This window comes from Mycteria americana, chromosome 5 (genome assembly GCF_035582795.1).
Source record: "Mycteria americana isolate JAX WOST 10 ecotype Jacksonville Zoo and Gardens chromosome 5, USCA_MyAme_1.0, whole genome shotgun sequence".
NCBI classification, from domain to species: Eukaryota; Metazoa; Chordata; class Aves; order Ciconiiformes; family Ciconiidae; genus Mycteria; species Mycteria americana.
The window spans coordinates 20,965,512-20,985,977 of record NC_134369.1 but is presented as its reverse complement, the minus strand read 5'-3'; the positions used below and the strand labels follow the sequence as shown (position 1 = coordinate 20,985,977).

The 20,466-nt window shown below is 39.3% G+C and overlaps 1 protein-coding gene across 1 annotated transcript in view; it reads left to right on the top strand.

The window, feature by feature from the left end:
* Positions 1-20,466, top strand: part of LRRC56 (leucine rich repeat containing 56) — a 66,528-nt gene that overhangs the window by 26,301 nt on the left and 19,761 nt on the right. The window contains exon 4 of the mRNA XM_075501466.1: positions 4,147-4,207. Coding sequence (XP_075357581.1) covers positions 4,147-4,207 — 61 coding nt within the window. The remainder of the gene's footprint in view (positions 1-4,146; positions 4,208-20,466) is intronic.

Genomic DNA, 20,466 nt, shown 5'->3' with positions numbered 1-20,466 from the left:
TTGGTGACAGATCTGGGACCACGTTCATGACCTGCTCGTAGAAATTCCTGTTGAAAGTAATGGTGGGATAGAGTCATTTAAGACACTGCATAGTTCTCTTATTTCTAAGTGATTTTAATAGCTACAAATCAAGTTACCCACAGTGCTGTTCACTGGTACTTATTGAATTGTTGCCTGCTGGTGGCCAGGCTAAGTTGATTACATGTCTGGAGACTGCCGTTTCCCTTGCACATGTTGTATCAAGGAAAAGCTCTGCTAAAGGTTCAGAAGTAGGCACGTGTTATTTTTCATACAGGGTCATCGTTTCTCTTTCCTCTTGCTCTATTTGTCAGTATTCCTGATGCAAAGCTGGGAGACATTTGTCGCCAGCCAGCGTTGCAGCGGCAGGTGCTTGCATGGTCAGGAAGCCAGTGTGGAGGCTGGAGGCGTGAGTCTGGCGTGTGCATCCCTGCCCACGCTGGTCTTGGTTTAGCTGGTACTGACAAGCCTCGCTGAGAACATGCCACAGCACCCACCACAACAGGGCTTGGGCAAGCTTTCCAGGAGTCACAAGTACGTACTGGGGCAGCAAGCTTATTTTAAACCCTTCACTGATATGGTTTTTTGTGATTCTCATCTCAGGTAGCTAGACTGCAGCTATCTTGGGTTTGCCTGCAAGTGCTGCAGTCTTATCTCCAGTTGCATTGCCCAATTCACCCCAGAAATGTGCAAAAAATGCACGTTTAGAACATGCATGGAAATAACATCAAGGCGATGTATCTTACTTCATCAAACACAGCTTAAGTGAATTAAATAGCCTGTTTAATTTACGTATCAGGTTGCTCTTGCTAGAAGAGTGCAGCCTGTGTTCACATGCCTGTAGGATCAACTGTAGGATGTAGGATCAACAAAACACGTAGGTTGCCTGATGCCAACGCAAGTATTTGTCAGTAATTTCTTTTGTGTATGTTTTTCACTAGTCCATATTCCAGAACATGTAGGAAGTCAAGCCATTATGATTTTTTGTTAACAATAGAAAAACAAGATATATGATGCTACCTAAAGAATAACATCATAATGTAAACAACAAGTGTTATAAGTGTTGTAGCTTGTAGAATATAATAAAACCAGCATCTTGCTTGTTTTCTCCTTACTCCTAGTCAGTTATCTAAATGTCACCTGCTGTACCAAGGCAGCTCAGAAAGACATCTGCATTGCTACCCGGGTTGTGAAGTGCAGCACTTAAGGCAATGTTGTTGAGTGAGCATGTATCACTTTTATTCACCTACCTTACACTTTGATTTCCTTCTGTTCTTCATTCGGTTTTGTTCCACTGGCATAGTACGGTAGAATAGTTTAACACTAGTACATTGTTGGTGGTTAGTAATTTCAGAGCCATATAACAAAAAGGGTATTTAGTGAAAGGGAATTGTAGACAGATGAGATAACATTGCTAGCCATTCTGAATTCTCAGCCTTGTACTGCGGTCGTCAGCAGTTTTATGGACCGTTCTTGTTTTTGAAAATCAAAATTATACAGTATGAAGGCAGTTTCAGGATGAGGAGTATATTGTTTGTACTTTTTAAATTAATATTAGAAGTTAATATTGTTGATATTTTAGAGTATTTTTATGTCAATATAAGAATAAATTGCATCCTTGCTCTCAGGAAAGATGCCATGAGAGTTAAAATTAAGAAAATTAGAAGTATGTTGTTTCATTTGGATAGATCTCTAATTTTGTCATCTTCATTTTACAATTTTCTGTTCTTAACTTAATCTTCTAGTCTCTAATCTATATATAAGGAATCGGGACTATAAAAACCAGCAAAATCAAATGGACAATGAATTCTTAGCACCAAAGAACAATTACATATCAAATATAAAACTTAAAGGAGGGAAGAACCTGCAGAATTGGAGAAATATATTGCAAAAGTCTTGTTGGCAGAATTTTGCACGACTGCACATAGTATGCTTTTATTTCAGTCTAGTAAACAGCACATTAGAGCTTAACACTCTACAAGTTCCCAGGGATAGATTGTGCCAAAATACAGTAAAATGTTAAGATGGAGGATCAGGTTACAATAATGAAATAACCAAATGTGAAAATTGTATGTCAGCCTGTCACTCTGACTCTTTGAATCCTTTAATAGTTGTTTTTTTCCCAAACCAACCCTAAATGCATTCAGTGGAAAGCTTTTTCTTGAGCAAGTCTCTTCATTTCTGTTGAGCTACTCTTCTTGACTCCTCATTCAAATCTTCTGTTTAATACTAGTTTTTAAAACCCATTTGCTTTGTAACGCTTTGCAATAGTCTTTGCTTGGTAACCCTTTAACCTCTCTGGTTGAATCCGTGGCAAGGCTATTACCTGCTGGTGTGCTGGGACTGGAGAGGCTACTGCATCCTTCTTGTTCTTTCCTTTAACACTTTGAGGGAAGTCATTTCATCTCTCTGTGCTTCAGGTTTCTTCTTAGAAACATAGTAGCAATTTTTTAAAATCTAGATTTTGATTTTTTTCTGTGGGGGTTTTCTTAGTGCATAGATTATATCTGAGGAAGTCTTTGCTACTCAGTAGCTAGCATGACTGCTGTGAATAATTAACAGAGATCCTAGTATCTCCTCTGTCAGGACTCCAGATTATTTTGTTGCCATACTTTATAAAACTTGTTTGACATGAGAAAGTATGCCCTGCAGGATGAGGGTGGTGTGTTATAATTTGTACTACAATTTTTATGGATTATGGAAAATTATTAAAAAAATAAGGCTAAACAATTGCACAATGTGTTTTGAATCTTTAATATTTTCTAAAGAGCTTTGCAAAGACATGAAGTTAAATATTTGCAGTATAGCATGAAGATTAATAAGTGGGTTATAATCACTCCCAAATAGCATTAGATATAGATAATGCTTCTGCTAAAATGTGATTTATTAAAATGTTTTTGCCATAAATGCTCTTGTTCTGTTTGGGGAAATGAGATGAACAACATGACCTCTGTTGTTTGCTTTTGAGATCCCCTCCCTTTTTCTTTTTTTTTTTTATTTCTTTGTTTGTTTGTTTTTTCTTTTGATCCTTTGCAAAGAGCTGGAATGAGGTCCTTCTGGACACTCCTAAATCACCCTTGCCAGAAAGAGATTAGTCAGAGGACTGAAAAATATTTGCTGTGAACAGATTTTAATGTTTTAGCAATGATCCAGTTTGTCTAAAATTGGTATTGCCTCTACATGGTTGCATATTATACTGGAGGATGCTTCCCAGCCATGAGTAGACTCTGCTAGTAGGAATGGGTAAAAGTTTGCTGTTGTCAATAGCAAATGTTTCCTGGGACTTGAGCTTATATCCAAATTATTCTGTCGCTTGGAGGAATTTGGTCTATGATTTTGATTCAGAGATACCTGTAGAAGCGACCAAAAAGGCAAATGTCTCTTGGGAATAGAAAAAAGCATTAATCAAAGTAATAACAACAGAATACTGAGGTTTTCATAGATATGAAACTTGTACGATTGAATAGTAAACAATGGATCACATCCAGAAAATTAAAAGGAGAAGACAATGCTTAGCAAAACGTAAGTAGCGTTTTGGGGACCTCTAAACTAAAAAGATGATGTTGTGACATGGGAAATTATGCTTTTGTTGTTTGACTCAAAATTACATTTTGAAGAAGTGTTACTTAGCTGTGTATCCAATAAGTCCATCACTACTTGCCATTAAATAGGTAGAAAAAGATTTCTGGGGAGAGAAGCAAGAGCATTATGTAGAAATCCGAAGTCATGCAATACTATACTCTAAAGCATCCCTTACCTCTTCAGAGTATCACTCAGTTAATAGTCAATAAGGGTTGGGAATCAGACCAAAGAAAACAGTCACCCATCAACCCAGTTTCTGTTGTTGTCTCTCTGGAAAGGTGCTCTATCAGAATTGTCAGAGAGGGGTTCCAAAAATTATAAGTGGGTAGTCATGCAGACAATATGTATATGTTGCAAAAATGCAAAGAGTGAAATATTTTTGAAGTGAAATAATCTCATTAATTTTCTTAGAAGAGGTCCAGCACAGATCTGGCAGAAACAGGTAAGAAATGCATGTAAAATTAGATGCTTCAACTTGTAATTGTCAGAAGTTTCCTTTACTTTACTCCTAGTTCTGCAAAGTGATTCTTTATTCTGTTCCCCTAGGTGTCTATCTACCTAATCTGAGAGAACTGAAGTTGAACAATAGCTTGCTTGTGTCTGTGCGGTAAGAAATGAATGATAACTGAAATAAACATAAAGAATAACAGCACTCAATTTTATTTAAGTGATAAAATCTTCATTTGTGCTGCTTTCATTTCTTCCATTTCCCCCTGCCGTGATAACGGATTAGGTCATGAATATATACTCCGCAACCACGTAAGTTTAAGGACAGGACCTGAGCTGAAATAAATCAGTGTAGCTGCAATGATGCCAATGAATTAGCCCCAGTCTGCCACCAGGGAAGTTCCTGCCACACTGAAGTCCATGGAAATTTGTTGCAAATTTGAAAGGAGCTAGAAATTCGCCTCTAATCTATGTCTAGGCACTTGGATTTCAGAGTGTTTCAGTCTTTGGGCTTTTATTGTGCACAGTAGCCTGTTCTATACAGGTAAGACTAGTTCCTCAGCTGATGAAAATCACTTTGGCTTTATTGAAGTCAATGAAGTTGGGTTTATGAGAGCTGCTGTGAAGACTGCATGTCCCTGGCTTGCTGAGCTCTGTGAAAGCATCACATGTTTTCTGCCAGAGAACTGGGGAGTTGGCAAGTTGGGAAGGTAAAAGTGAAAATCATCGCAATGAGGAGGCAGAGCTGTCTTCTCTCTCCTGTGCTGATATCTGTATTACCCTTGGTAATTAGGGCATAATGGAAAAATATAGTTCATATCAGTTAAGGGCTGTGTAAAAGGCCATCTTTATGTTAAACAGGACTGCTCTCTGGCTTTGTATGGCTATCTGCTAAATTTGTGGGGAAAAAAATAGTGATTTTGCTAATTCGTGGTAAAGAGAACATGTTCCCTGATGGGAAACAGCAATAAATTCTTCCTGGTCTCATGCATTGTCACTAAAGTAGCTAATGAACTTCAGTTGTCACACTTTGATCTTATTTTCCCTTGTTCTGGTGACAAGATGAAGTATTTGCCATCTACATTTTTTTTCCACTTTCTAGTCCATACCATGGTAAAGTGGAGATTCTACATTGCTGCAATTATTTTAATGGCAACCAACCACTGTCATAAGCATGAAATTGCTCCATTATTGCAATGGAGAAGCAAGTAGTGGGTGGAAAAAAATTATACTTTTGACAATATCAAAATGTATTTTATTATATTAAAAAGAAAAAAAATAGGTTTTTTGTTTGGTCAGAAATCCATATTCTCTTAAAATGTGTCAACGGAAGATGTTTTGACCAGTTCTGTTGGTATTGAATGCAGGATGCGGTTCAGGAAAACTAAACTGTTCAGTTTATTTGACTTACGGCTTTAGTAGGATTTTGCACATCCCTTTGTATTCTGGCACTCTGACTTCTGTCATGAAAAGTTTTGGCAAACCATTTTCTGTGACCTGACATCCTTGATGCAGGTAACGTTTGGTCTCAAGTTGAGTTTTGATTTGACCAACTATAACGTAAATATGTTTTGGCTTGGATATCAAGTCTAATATTGTGACACTTTCCAGGCACACAAACCCCAGGAGAAGCTACCCACTCCTCCTTCAAATAAGCGTGCTTTCTGTGTGCCGGTTAAATGCAATTGTCAGGGAACAGGTAAAGGAAGAAGACTCTGAGCTCTCCCAGACCAGAACTCAGTCAGTATAGTACAGCAGTAGCTTTCCTTTATTAATTCCCGTCTATGGCAATCTGTCATTGATAAACACAGATCACTTAAGGGCACAGCCCATGCAAGCATAGCCTGGGTACTTGAACTTTATTTTTGAATGTCTGCATCATGTCAATTTAATGCCCATTAAAGCAACATTGCTGTCACAGCAGTAGCAGTGTCTGCTACAGCTAATGTAACATAGCTGTGTCCATCCTAGCAGGCTGTTGCCATTTACTCAAAAATGTTTAGAAATCTTATTTCTGAATTAAACTTGTTGATGTTTGAATTCTGTCCAAAAAGTTATTATTTTGTTGTATTTGACCAAACCCTTGCAACTGAGGTTTTTGAGGATGATAGAAAAAATGTTCTTCCTTCTCACTAAAAGTAATTCCCACAGACTTTCTCAGCCATAAGGTCAGAATGATTGTAGTTGTAATTTGAAAACAGGCAACAGATAACAGGAAATGTCTCGTAAGGTCAGACTGGAAGATTGGTTTGTTTACTGAAAAGAATGTAAGGACAGAAAAGCAGGCAAAAGATAGAGAGTGTTTTATATATACTTGGGATGTTAAAAGCAGACAGTCCTTTCATGCTATATTATGTGAAAAAAAAATGAATTATAGTGAATCATTATGAACAAAAGACTGTCAGTGTGTATGCATGAGTAGCTAATAAGATGGGAAACTTGCTTTTTGTCACTTTATTTTTGTTTCATTCTGTCTTGCAGAGTAGAATTTCCTAATTATTTTAGGATGAAATGGAATTAAAACATCTTTTTTCAGTTTGAAAATGGGGGAAGAATTCTCTTGATAGTAAATTGCATATAGGGAGATGTCAAAATAAGGATTTATGATCCTGACTTTAGTTACTGATTTTTTTTTAAATGTTTACTCCTGTCAGCCTCACATAGGAACTTAAGTTGTGAGGATGCTGAGGTGTGCATTGCCATTTGCCGTTCGATAGAAATCAAAGGAGGGATGTTCTGGCAGTGAGGAAACAAGGTACTCGTGTATTACAATTTTCTATGGGAGAGCAAGGCTTGCTAGGTCGGTGAGTTTGGATATTGGCTTTTCCTGGTAGTTCCTGAAGGAGTTCTGATTCCTTTGATGGGAAATGTGGTTGAGCTACTTTAGTTGTAAATTCATGGTCCCTCCCCAACCCTCCTAAAGCTTGTGTTACTTTTGAATACTTGAAACTTTAAAAGGCTATATATAAATGCAGGATATCACTATCAACTATTTAATTTAATCCATAAGGAAAATATATCCAAGTTTATTTCCAGATAATCCATCTTGGCGGCTGAAAGGGAATTTATTTTTTGGCTGTTTCTGGGTTTTAGTTTTCTACTGGCTCTTTGCTAAAGGGGAACAGCTCTGGAAAATCCCATGTGCTGTGGAAAGAAATTAGTTCAGATTGTTGTTAATTTTCTAAATTGCACTAATTTTGTGAGGTCCTTGTTTGATGACCTTCACCCATCTGCTAGCAGCTAAGAAATTCTAGATTTATGAACTGATAATTGAGGATGAAATGTGGAGCCTATTCTGAAGAGTGCCTGTTAAAAACTGCCTCTTTTTTTCTGATGACACACGGTCCTAGTCTTTGTAATGTTTCAAGTAAAAGAACTATATTTCAAGGCCAATGAATTACTACTTCTGCTTTGGCATGTAGCCTAAGTATTTTTTATCAGATTGCTTTTATTCTCAATTCAGGGATGAATGAAAAGATCTGCTTAAAAATGTTAGATAGGTATCTTTATGAAAGGACTTTTAAATCAGATAGGGGAATCTCAGGAACTGGTTCCCATAAGTTTATAGAGGAAGCTGTTTCACCAGCTGAAGCTCATTTCCTCCCGTTCACCTCTATGCATTGTAGCCAGCAGAAGACTGGTCTGCTCCCAGGGCTACTTAAGCAACTGCTTGTAACAGAGAGAGGTTATTATATTTTAAGTGGGATGAAATGCAGAGAGTGCAGGATGTGGGGACAAAAGTAAGTATGAGGGATATAGGGAAAGGAAAGCATATTTCCTTCATCTGGACAGAGTTAACATTTCTTTGCTGCAGTCTGCATTGCATGCAGTGCTCAAATTGCTCTTGTCCTATTGCACAAGAGTCCACCAGAACACGAGGACAGTAATCCTGGTCCATTTGGCATCATGGGATAGTGGAAATGAGACAGCTGTCCTGAAGGTTCAGATGAGCAAGGTGTGGAGTACATTCAAATTCAACAATTCTCATGCTTTTATGAGTCTTGGGATAGATTTATTATTATTATTATTTTAACACCAGCTCCTGGGGACAAGACTGGCTATACAGGAATCTCTGTATTCACTTTTTGAAAAGCTTCAAGCCCTCTTGACTGTGAAAAAAATAACTGAAAATGTGAGCCAAGTGATTTGAGTAAGGATTTTGATGATCATTTCATGACTTTAAGAAACCAGAGCCAAACTAGTTCTTTCTTAATTGAGGGCAAGGGCTTTAAATGAATGTTTAAAAATATTTTTGAGACCTGAATCGGGATCTTTAGGAATTTGAACTTAGCAATATTACTCCTTGGTACTTATCCAACAAAGAATTTAAGCAAATGCTCACCTCTTAAAGTCACAAGAAGTTGGACTTCAGTGGAACTGCTTGCAAGCTGAAAATTGAACATTAGTCCAAGTGCTTTGTTGGATCTGGACCAAGTTACACCATCTTGTATAATACTGAGCTGTGACACTGATCGGCCCAAAATTTGATGTGTTGCTGATAGTGTGTGTCTGGCCACCCACTATTTGCTGGATCATTTCCTCTCAAATGGAAGAGATTTAGGGGCATAATTCCCCTAAATTTGTTTTTTCCTTATCATTTTTACTTATTCCTTTCCTTGCTCTTTTTTTTAATCCAGTTCACTTTTTCTTCTGCCTGTCAATTCTAATTTTTTGCAATTACTGGATTACTACGTCTGATGCATGTAACATAGGCACTACACGTAAATGCAACGAGTTTTGTGCAACAAGGATCAGCATTGCTTTTATGATACATAAAATCCCAAAATATTTTCTAAAATCAATTCTGTTACTTAGCTTGCATTAAAGATGTAAATGTTTGTCAACAGATTATTTATTTGTATTACAGTAGTTGCTTACTGTGTTTAATGGGGGATCAGGGTGCTTTTGCTCTAGGTTGTACTTACACATGCAGCCAGAGAACCACTGCTCTGATTTGGTCTGGATCAGTCTCTCCATGTCCATATTTCAGTGTCCAGAGCATCACTGTTTGCTTTGACATTTGCTTTTCTGGATGGGGAAAGCATTTCATTTCAAATGCAAGCTAGTGTCTTTAGGAAGTATTTCTGTTGTTTCTTTTGTATAGCCAGCCTGAAAGTCCTTCAGCAGTTAAGGATGCTATGAAGTCTATCTTAAGAACATGTTCTTTGAGGACTTTGGGTGCTTGCCAGGAGCTAGGAAAGCATTTGAGTTGAATCTTAATCTCTGTATTAATCAGTCTTCTCTGTATTAATGTCTGCAGATCCCTGGGAATATTACAAACCTTGACAAAATCGCTGTGACCTCAGGTTTTATTTAGCATTGACAGTTTTAAGGACATTCATATTATTGATAAAAAGTAATGATTTTGGGACAGAAATACAGCTACTTTTAGTCTAGTGGATTATTTTCAGTAAAGCACAATCAACTTGTCCGCATGTCCTGGTTTCAGTTGAGATAGAGTTAATTTTGTGGTGCTTAGCTGCCGGCTGGGACTAAACCACGACACCGCATTAGGCCCTAGGGAAATCTGATTGCTTTGACCGTTTATCAGTTCTGTGTAGACCTCACTGAGATGCCTAGCTCTCCCTTGACTAGGAAGGTAATGTAATGCTTCTGTCTTTTCTTGGTTTAATTTCACCAGGTCAGTTGCCCAAAGTAGAGTGTGTGAATGTCTTTGTGACTTCAGATATCAGGGAGTCTGACAGACTGATTCACCAGCAAGAGAATTGTTTTCTGTACAAATGCACTGCTGCGGTTCTGCAGCTCAGACTCCATTCTGCAGCAAGCACAGAGGACATCAAAATGAGTCTGTGGCCTTGCAGCATCTTTCCATGGTTCTCGCCTTCAGCACTATGTTTAATGCAGCCTCCCCTAGCTGAAGATTCCCTGCCTACTATTTCAGGCTCTCAAGTACAGAACGTACCTGTAAGGAACAGGGTTATGAGGCAGATCCTACCATTGCAGCTCCAAGTTTAAGTCTCCTGGTCATGACAGGGTCAGTGAGGAGAGTCTAGTGCATTCATCTTATCGTAGACACAGCAGAGGGAATCTGCTCTCATTGTCACCTGAGCAGTTCCACGGAGGTAGGTTTCTTCCCCCAGGGGCGCCACTCTCATGTTTCTATTTTGTGATCCAAGCTGCGGTACAATACAGGGCATGAAAACCATAAGAGGATCATCAGAGACCACAACACTTTTTGCAGTGTGAATGTGGCTAGTGAGATAGCAAAGTAAATAAATAATAGATAATGCATGCAGCAAGCCTGCCAGTAAAAACCTGCAAGGTAAGGTAAGCCCATCATTTAATAAATAATTATGCCCCTTCTCTGCCCACCATCTGAATAGACACACCACTTTAAGTATATTCGGTAAAAAGTGGCCTTTCCTTTCAGGTTGTTGTCTTGTGTCATGCACCCATCTGAGGTGAGAGTTCAGGTTCTCTTTACTGCTGCCTCAGCCACTACCTTGCTATTGTAGCTGTGTTGAATACTTGAGCAGTAAATCCCTCTGCTGGAGCCTGAGCTTGTTGACATGAAGCTCTCAAAACTTTTCCATGTCCAATTTTCTCTGGGGTCCAGCTTCACTTGGTGTTGTCCAGCCAGGAGATACAGCTCATCTCAAAGCGAGCACTCCCTAAGCTGTGGATGTGCTGACAGTACAGTGTGTTCCAGGGGGTCAGGGGACTAGAGTTGAGGTGATGGACACTTCTCAGCTTTTCTCTTCTTGTGAGAAGGTCTGAGGATAGAGGCATCCTGCCTTCCTTCTCTGGCATTTGAGGGTAGACTGTTTGGTCCCATGGGAAGAATCCGGCCCTTACTCTTTTAAGGTCAGTGAGCAGAAACAAGTACATGCATCCACACCTGCAAAAGCCACATCTCTGACTCTCACCCTCTGCACACCATTTCTCCTTTCCTTTCCTTCATCAAGAAAACACATAGATAAAAGCTTTTGTCATTTCCAAAGGGAATCTCTGAAATTCTGTATTAATCGGTGTTTTAGTCTTACAAATACTGTTTGCTTACAAGTAGTAATTACTCAAGATGCACCAATTGCTTTTAGTGAATGAGGAACCTTTTAGGCATCCACAAGCTCACCTTATTCCAGTTTCTGGGATTACAGGGGCAGCTTTACTCTTTGAACCAATTGGAGATAGCAATGGCAATGAATAGAGGCTTTGTGGCTGACTAGGCTTTGGCTAGACTAGGCTGTGGCAAGACTAGGATTTGCAGCTGAGCCACTGGACCAGGACTTAAAAAATACAACTCAGTTCCTGGGTTAGCTGTTGTTTCTACAGCATCCTGGGTTAGCTATAGAAATTTGCCGTATTTTCAATCATCTCAGTTGTTTACTTTATATATTACTCCGGGGCAAACACAGTCTTTTGAATGAGTTATGTACAAGGCTTTGCCTAATGGGATTATGATCTCACATGCTCTGGATGGCTAGTATAATATGATAAATAAAAACGTTGGTAATAACTAGCTGATTTCTGCCAGCAAATAAGTACTTACATGCCTGGCTATTAGGGTTTGCAGCTGCTCTGTTTCAGCTGTCAATGTCAGGGATCACTTACGAAAATTTACATCTAAATGTTCATTTTAGTCAGTGATGAGAAAGAATGGTTATAATCATCATCTGAGAAAATCCAAAGAACTAGGTTGGGAAGCAGTAGTAATTAGCCCATTGCCAGTGGAACTGTCAAGCTGTGGAAGGGTTATCTTCACAGAAATAGGTAGGAAAATAATGTCAGCGTTAGTTTAATGGGTTTGTAGGTTGTTTTGATTCTCTCCTACAAGAGAGTTGCTTGTCTGCAGCTTGTTTGGGTTTTTTTATTGAAAATAATTATATTCAGTGGGAAATTACGTTCTTGGAATGCAAGGTAAATGCTGATTTTAAAAAAGGGAGGGAGCTGGTAACTGCCAAGCAATATGAATAAGCAATGAAGAAATAAATAGAATTTAATTGTATGATCAGTTTTTATAATGTAACTTCTATAAAATATATTCTCCACATAGGAGGTGATTTAGTTGTTCTTATTTTCTATGGACACATTACTGCACACAAAGAACCTGTTGCTATTTTTCCCCTAAAATACATGCACACTTGTTTTCTCTAGATTTATTTCTGATTTGCTGTTTGGCAAAGTTTTATCCTTCTGTCCTGAGATCTTTACAGGGTGCATCGGGTCTCTCAGGGATGGATCAATACCTGCAAAAAGAAATACAGAAATGCCTTCGTGTTTTAGGAGGTGAAGTTTCCATCAGCAGGTATGAGTGCACATTTTTCACGCTTTGCCTTAAGCTACACTGTATGTTCTTCTCATAGAGGTGAGAACCTGAACACAAAGGTCTGATAATGAAACCTACCACCCACTTTTGGTAACAGAAGTTTTATGAAGGATTGCATGTTTGAAAGACCATTTGTGGCATCTCCTGGTTTGAACTTCATCAGTCTCACAGTCCTACCACTCCACTTCCTACTGCTTCATCTCACTATAGGCAAGAACTTACAGAGGTTTGGTTTACTCTGCTTATTGTTGTTTACTTTATCTTGCCCTTATTTATAATTATAATAATTATCCCTATTAAGGTCCCACAGACATTTTTTTTAAGTTCTTGCTCTCAGCATCCCAAGGTAAACCCTGTTTTAAAATGTAACATTGATTCCATAAGAACTTCTTAAATTAAAAAAAAAAGTTTTATTGCTACATGTTAAATTTTGACCCTAGAAATAGTAAGAATCAGTAGCATAAATTTTATCCTTTATAAAATAAACACATTAAAATATGGTTGCTAAATCATACTGGAGGATTTTAAAAATATTTGAAAATGTGCTTATTTGTATAATAAGTCTTATTTTGTCACTGTATTAAACATATTTTGTCATTGTATTAAAAAATACAGCCACCATTATCGAAAGGACCTTCTATAAAGTTCATCTATGTGAATAAGCAAATTCTGTATATTTTGAGTATTTGCTCTAATCTGCAATATGCAATGATTCTTCCCACTAAGGTAAAAGTGCAGGTTTTTTCTGAGTGGATTGGGGTTTTTTGTTTTCAAGAATCTCATTATTTGTTATTAAATAGTTTAGGTTAACTGGTGTTTACTGTTAAACTCACAGAGCATTACAATTAGAGGGAGTCATCTCTCTCTACCTTATACGCTCATTAATATTAAATACCACTCATAGCCATCTTCACTGAGTTTTTTTTCGTTTTTGCATTCCCAAGCTAACTTAATGGTGCAGAAGAAACATTAGTCTCAACACAGTTTGAAAGAAAACTGTGTAGCTATGTATTTGTGTCTTGTGAAATACTGTACTTAACAGTGATACCAGATTGTACAATGTATTTGAGTTAGGTTATGTAAAAATTGATAGGTATGTCAATTTGGAAATCTTTGTTTTCACTGGAGAGATACAGAGAGCCACTGAAATTCATGGTGTGGGTGTCCACTTTTGAATAAAGTGGCAAGTAGTGGGTTACACAACTCTTCTGCAGCTGTTTTGGGGTATATTTTCCCTTACTTCACAGCCAAAAGCCAGCCAGCTCAAGTTAATAGAACTGCTTTTCTCAAGATCAATATAGCCAATGAAGGGTTTTATCCCAAGTAGTTGGAATTCTACATAGTATGCGTTTCTCTTGCACAAAGACTGCGTACCATTTTGGTGAGACTGCAGGTAGTCTGTAAAGGAACCATTGCAATTAGTTATTCCTGCAAAGGAACCATTGCAAATTAGTCTATAAAGGAACTGTTGCTTGTGGGTGGCAAATACCGTTGCCTCCAAAGCTAGGTCAAGATGGGTGGGAGAATTTTGTGTGAGCTCCTCTGAAATTGTTTATGCAGGCCTTTTGGGACTTGTGTTGGCAGGAGGGCACTGGGGAGCTAGAACAATTAGTCTGCTCACATGTGATGAAGTCTCTCCATTGATCAGTGAAGGTCATCAGTGGCATCTCCGGCAGCTGAGAGCCCTCGTGAGAGTTTGCACTTCTGCCGTAAGGCTCACCTGCATGACTGAGGACACATTACAACATCTACTGCTAGATCCCCCTGGAGTGGGCATTTGTTTGAAAGAAGTCAAGGATGGGGTGTGGAATTTGATATACATCCAATTAGCACACCTGCACCAGATTTGGGATGTCTATTGGTGTACTGTGAAATAAATACTTCCCTCAGTATGGAAATCTATAAGGTCTCGTCTGCCTCAGTAGTCAGGTTGATGGGCTCTGAGGTCCCCCAAGCTTCTTTTCTGCATCTTGTTTCCTTGTTGTAAAAGAACATCTGGATGCCAGTACAAACAGAGAAAGTCTTCCTTGAAGCTATCATTTAAGGAAGAAGTCTTGACTCAGGACATACGGAGACAAGTCTATCACGCCAAATCTGGGGTGAACATCAGAGGCTGAGAGAGAAAAGAAATTTGGAGGAAATCAACTGGCATTTGCCAGCCGTTCACAGGCCCAAGGTGTACCTGTATCTGTTCCTTGCAAGCTTCTGTATTTTTTCTGTTTTCTTATTGAATATATGCACAGATAAAAAAACAAAGGAAGGAAAAGGTACAAAGAAGAAATGCCCATCAGCCACAGGAGAAAATCATTAGTGTCATACAAATGTGCCAGATCTAAAGAATCTCGAGAACCTGCATTCCTGCCACTGTACATTTAGACTAAATCACTTTAAATTACATTTTCTCTCTAGGTTTTCGTATCAACCCATTTCTGCAGTATCTCAAGTATTTTTTTCCAGTGGAAACTCTATAGCCATTACTGTGACAAAAGTTGAATAGCCACTCGCATCTGATCCAATTCTTTAGTTCTGTCTGGTCAATTAATCTAGAATTCCAGTTTTTCTGGTACTCAGAAAAAGGGGTTTTGGGGGCTTTTTTGTGGTGTGTGTCTTAACACCACTGTGTCCTGGTTTTGGCTGTCAGCTGAAATCTGTCAGCTGATTTGGATCTTTTACAGAATATTCCTTCTGCTTACCCTGCAGCATTAAAAGTTTCAAGTGTTGATTTTGAAGAATGAAATCTATATTAAATCAAAGTTGCAATATATCTGTCTTACTCTGTGAAAGCTCAGACCTGGAATATACTGTGAAACAGGCACACGACATGTGGGAGACTGAAAAGTTATTCATGCCGGAAATTTTAAAGCACTGTGGGATTCATTCCTTCAATGTAAATAAGTCATTCTGTAACCGCAGTTTCATTATCCTTAGGTTTTTTTATATGTAAACTTTCAACAATGAGAATGAACGATTGCCAAAGCTATAGGAACTGTCAGTAGCTCTGGGGCTAAATTGAGGGGCAATGGATATGTGGGTGTGAGAGTTTAATTTACTGTGTGTCTCAACTTTATCCTATTTGAAAATTCACTTGCTCTTGTAGAAGATGTAATGCACCCAGTGAGATGCAGCACGGCGTGTTGGGTTTCTACAGCATCTCTGGGGTGCAGCTTCATGCTGAGGATGGGAGCTGGAATAGGGTGGGGAAAAAAAAAAGATCAAGGGCAGGTCTTGGCCCACAGAACTGCACCTTGGCAACCCCTATTCCTTTCAAATTGTGGGAGCTCAGTTAAAGCAACTGATATTTCATTGTTAAAATGCTACCAGTAACTAACCTGACAAGCAGTTTTAGTGATCAAAAGGAAATTAACACAAAATTATGTTATCTTTCCCACGCACGCTCTATATTCATGTATTAGGGAATTGCTGTTCCTGACTCCGAGTACATCAACATTGATCAAGCCCATTATTCTGCTCTAGGTTTTTTGACAGCAACTAAAAATGAGAGCACTTGAAACTAAAGCTACATTTCATGTAACTTCTGTTTCACTTTAACAGAAGTAAGCATCTGGGTTAACTTAAGCACGATTATGACTAGTTATGGAAGCGTGTGTATCAGCACTCAATTTCATTTACAAATACCTCTCTCCTCTTGGTCTCAGCAAGCACTTTTGGTTTAAATGAGGTATAATCTGACATGGAAAATAAAGTGCTTGCAAGTAGCATAGCACTTCATGTAATACTGCGGTTGCTTCAGTGAGTTTAATGAGGCAATGAGAAGCAACAATGACGAGTGAAAATGTTGTAAGTCAGGAATGGCCCAGAGATGTATCTTCTTGGGGTTGGGTTCTTCCTCTGTTGTCATCTCCTGTCTCCAGATGTAATCCTCGCCTGCCAGCACCAGAGCAGGGGGATCTCAGCCCCACTGAAGGCAGGGGGAGTTTTGGCACTGGTGTTAGTGGAATAAGGATTTTTATGTGGTGTCTCTGGTTGAAGCATTGGTCACAGATGTGTCCATGGCAGAGCTCAAGTACTCTACTAGGACCACCAGTGTGGTCTCTGGCTCCAGTCCTGGACAACAACCAAACTGCTTTGAACAGTTCATGTTTTTGACTGCTGTAGCCAGGTAGTCTCCTGTCCTTGTTTTCAGGCTTTTGCTTTAGAGAAAGTGCTGGCCAAAAGCACGTGGCTCCTTGATAATCACAATTTTCTTTAGCAAGCTCATGAAAGCTGCAGCAGCTGGCTCTTATTTTGGTGTAATGAAGCTGAGAAGGCAGAGTTGTGGGCTGGACAAAAGTGTGAAACCCTGAATGCTCTCCCTGATTTACACCTTGTGCAACACCAGCAGAGTTGCATTTCCTCCCCAGAGATCCATTTTGCTGTCAGCGAAGTGTGCAGCAGAGATCCACAGGGAAAAAAAAGCAATATGCCAGACCTTTGCCCCTTTCCAAACTTGAAACATAAAACAAAAGCAACCAACCAACCAAAAAAACCCCTTGGAATAAAATAGTGAAATCCTTTTGTTGGGAGAAATATTGCTAGTGGCATCAGCACTGCAGCCCATTTGGAAAACAGCTTCTTATTCATCCAAAGGTTGCCTCAAAAAGGTGGGACAACAGAGACATCCTACTGCAACTACCTTTGGCAACAATAACTTTTTGTTCACACAGAAATTCTTCATTTGCATGTAAAAGGGAGTTACAAAAACAGAATTTCATAGACACAGTTGTTATTTAAAAAGACCTTTGGTAGATGCATGCTTTCTGTTCAGCCTAAAACACACTTGCCTTCCTCTGATGTGTTTAACCTTATGAGTTGAGAATTGCCTAGCAAAGTCTCTTTTTGCTTAGTTTTTGAAGTCTCCAACAACGTGTCTCGACAGGGTTAGGAACCCTTACTGTGAAAAAGCTGCACAGTTCAGAAGGAAGAGTGAAGACAGAATATTAGGTGCTACATTTCCATGGCATTTCAGCCTAAAAGTGGGCTTCTGGCAGCAAAAGACAGGACATGATCCTTGCTATCTTATACCTTGGGCAGTGGTTCACATTTGCACAAGGGAGCATAAGATGCTAAAGGCAACCTGTGTGCCACAGCTTGTGAAGTGCAAGACAGAGGAGATGGTTTTCATGGTTTTCAGCATATTGCTCCTAGAATTTGGAAGAGTAAGTACAAAACCAACCAAGGCTGCAATACTGCAAAGCAAGTCAGGTCTTCACATTCGTATGACATTTGTTTGACTGCAAAAGGACACTGCAGGGACATAAGGACGTGGCCTCAGTGCTGCTTGCAGAGTTGGGGGCTGTGTCATGGATTTGATCAAGCACAAGCAACACATTCATACAATCACTTTTACAATTTTGAATACTTTACAGCTATTTGAGAATACAATGAAACTATTATGTAAGCTTCCTATTAGAACATATGTTACTAATTTAAATAACATTCAGGCTTTAAAAGTTTTTGCTTCTTATGTCAGAATTATCTGTACAACCAAACCATTGTGTGCTGACATATGGACCGGATCATTGTTATCACAGTGCGGCTTGATAAATTCAACTTGATTTCCATAGATCAGAGATGAGATTTTTTTTTCCCTTTATTTTGTAAGACTGTAGTTTGGTCAGTCTTTTAAAATCTAAATCTTTCCGATTACCAGTGTGTTCACTTTCAGAGCGACCTTTAAAAATAAGTAATATCCGCATCAATGGCTATTTTGGATGTATTGCTACTGAAGATCTATTCAACAGATGCATGGGTGCTTTGAGATACTGTTTGCAAGTTCAGTGGATGTAGTGTTTTATTGCTAGGTGAATGATTTGAAACCAGCTTCCAAAAAAAACGATGGTTTTCAAGCTGATGAATGTGTTCAGGGTTGTGCTGTTGTGTTTACTGGGTAGCTTGAGCTCAGTGGAGCTATTCAAGATTTATTGTGGTGAAACCAAGAGCAGGATTTGGCTCTCTACGTCTGGTCTTCGTCCAGTAAAATTTTGGCTGGAGCTAATCAATCCCTGAAGGACAAGGATGTTGGATTAATGGAAGAACATGTTATTATTTCTCAAACTTGTTATTAGGTGTTATAAGCCAAACTGTTCTTTGCCCCTGTACTCTCCCCTCAGTCTGGGGGAGTGATGACAAGATGGGAGCATCAAATTTCATGGGAAAATATCCTAAAAGGTCGTGCACAAGCGGGGAGGGTGTTGCCAAGACCCTCATAGAAACACAGAGCTGCTTGATGAGTTCCCATCCCTGCAGCAGTATTTGGAGGTAGTTGGAACTCAGGTTTCAAACACTTCAGTTTATTAATATTATTTTCTAAAAATCAATTTTAAATGCAAGTTTGTGGGTTCAGGGTGAAACTAGGGGAGTCTATGTTGGTTTCTTGGCACTTTTGGATACTAAAAACATGATTTGGTATTCGGTGCATGTCAAGTGCATAGGTGTGTGTGTGGACTAATTACTCTGGAGGACACTGGTTTGGCAACCTCAGAGGCTGTAATCCTCTGTTTATCACAAGCAAAGATATAATGTATGCATTCCCACCCCATGCTCTGTCTCTCTGCTTCAAACCTGACCTGCATGAACCGTAGCAGAAGTGAGCAGGGTATATAATTGCTTTGCCTATTAATTCTTTGCCCTTTCAGTAAAGTTCCTAGCTTCCACGTCACTCGAGATGGGACACTTGTTCCCCTGGAAATGAATTATCTGTTGTGTACATTAATGGGAGCTATGTTTCCTCTACAGTCTCCTCTGGTTCCTTCTATATGCTTTTTGTTGTTTGCACATCACTGGGGTGCTCCTGTGCTGCATCACATGACCAACTGTGACCAGCTTTGTACAATGTCTCATCTTTTTCCTATTTCAGCTGTCAAACTTCTCAGTCATTTTCTCTACCCTGTTTTTGGAATAGATGCTGTTATTTTCTATATGTTTATAACATGCCTAATACAGGAGGGTTCTGGTCTCTGACATGTGTCTCATTAATTTTAGTCTCAGTCAATTATTATTTGGGGGGTGTGTGTGTTATACTACATGTATAATTATAGCAGATTTTCTCTCCTACTAACCTGGTAAATTGTTATTAAGAGTTTATTATTATATTAAAATAATTTACCCTGGTAAATTATTATCAGAGTGCAGATTCCCGTTAATTCCATTTCTTGTTAAAAAGTCACGAGATGCATCTCCCCCATTTGGGCTGATCTGACCCTCTGCACTTAACATAAATAAAAACACGCCTGTGTGCACACGTGCACGCACACGGCAGTCATGCGTGCTCACAAAAACTCTTCACTTTGCTCTGCCCCACTCCAAGGTGGACGTGCCAGATGCAGTAGAACTGGGTGCACTCCCATCTCTTGCAAGCTGTTAAGTTCTCTTCTCACCAGCCAGAATATTTCAGAAGTATTTTCAGAAATGCAGGTGCATGCGGTTGTTGGGATCAGCTTGCTTTGAGTTACGTTGCTGTTTCACCTTATGGCAGCCATGCTCTTGGGGGCAATTATCTGTGTAGTTAATGAGGGAGTTTTCTCTGATGCTGCAGCGTGATTCACGCAGCTTCCAAAAGATTAGTTTGTTAGTTACCGAATAAAATATTTGCAGATGTACTCTGCTGTGATAACATCTCTGACTGGAGATGACTCATTATGGACGCAGGAGTAAAGATCTGCAGGGCCAAAATGTGACTGCATGACCCACGATTTTAGGCTCTTCCAGCAGCTAGCACGACCCCAGAGTCAGCAAGGGGAACTTTGTTCCTGGCTTTAATTTGCAGCAAAGTTCTGCGGTCAGGGCTGGGTGGAGTAAAAAGTCCTTTTGTCTCTTCTTCTCGCTGCTGCCTGTCTACAGTAGCAGGGAAGGAGGGACAGCAGTCACTCTCTCTCCATAAGAGCTGTAGTGCTGTTCTTGGGGAGCAGAGGGCGAAGATACCTTGACTTGCTAGCTCCCTTTCCTGAAATAGAGTATAGACAGCAAAAGTGGGCCAAGTGATACTAAACACTTGGTGCAACAAAGTTCGTGCTTTCTTAGAATCTTGTTTCATGGGTTAAAGGTGAGGCTGGGACAGCCAACTTCAGCCTCATAAGAAACCAGTTCCCATTAGCTTCCATGTTGGTTTTTTTTTTTTTTTTCTGAAGTGTCTG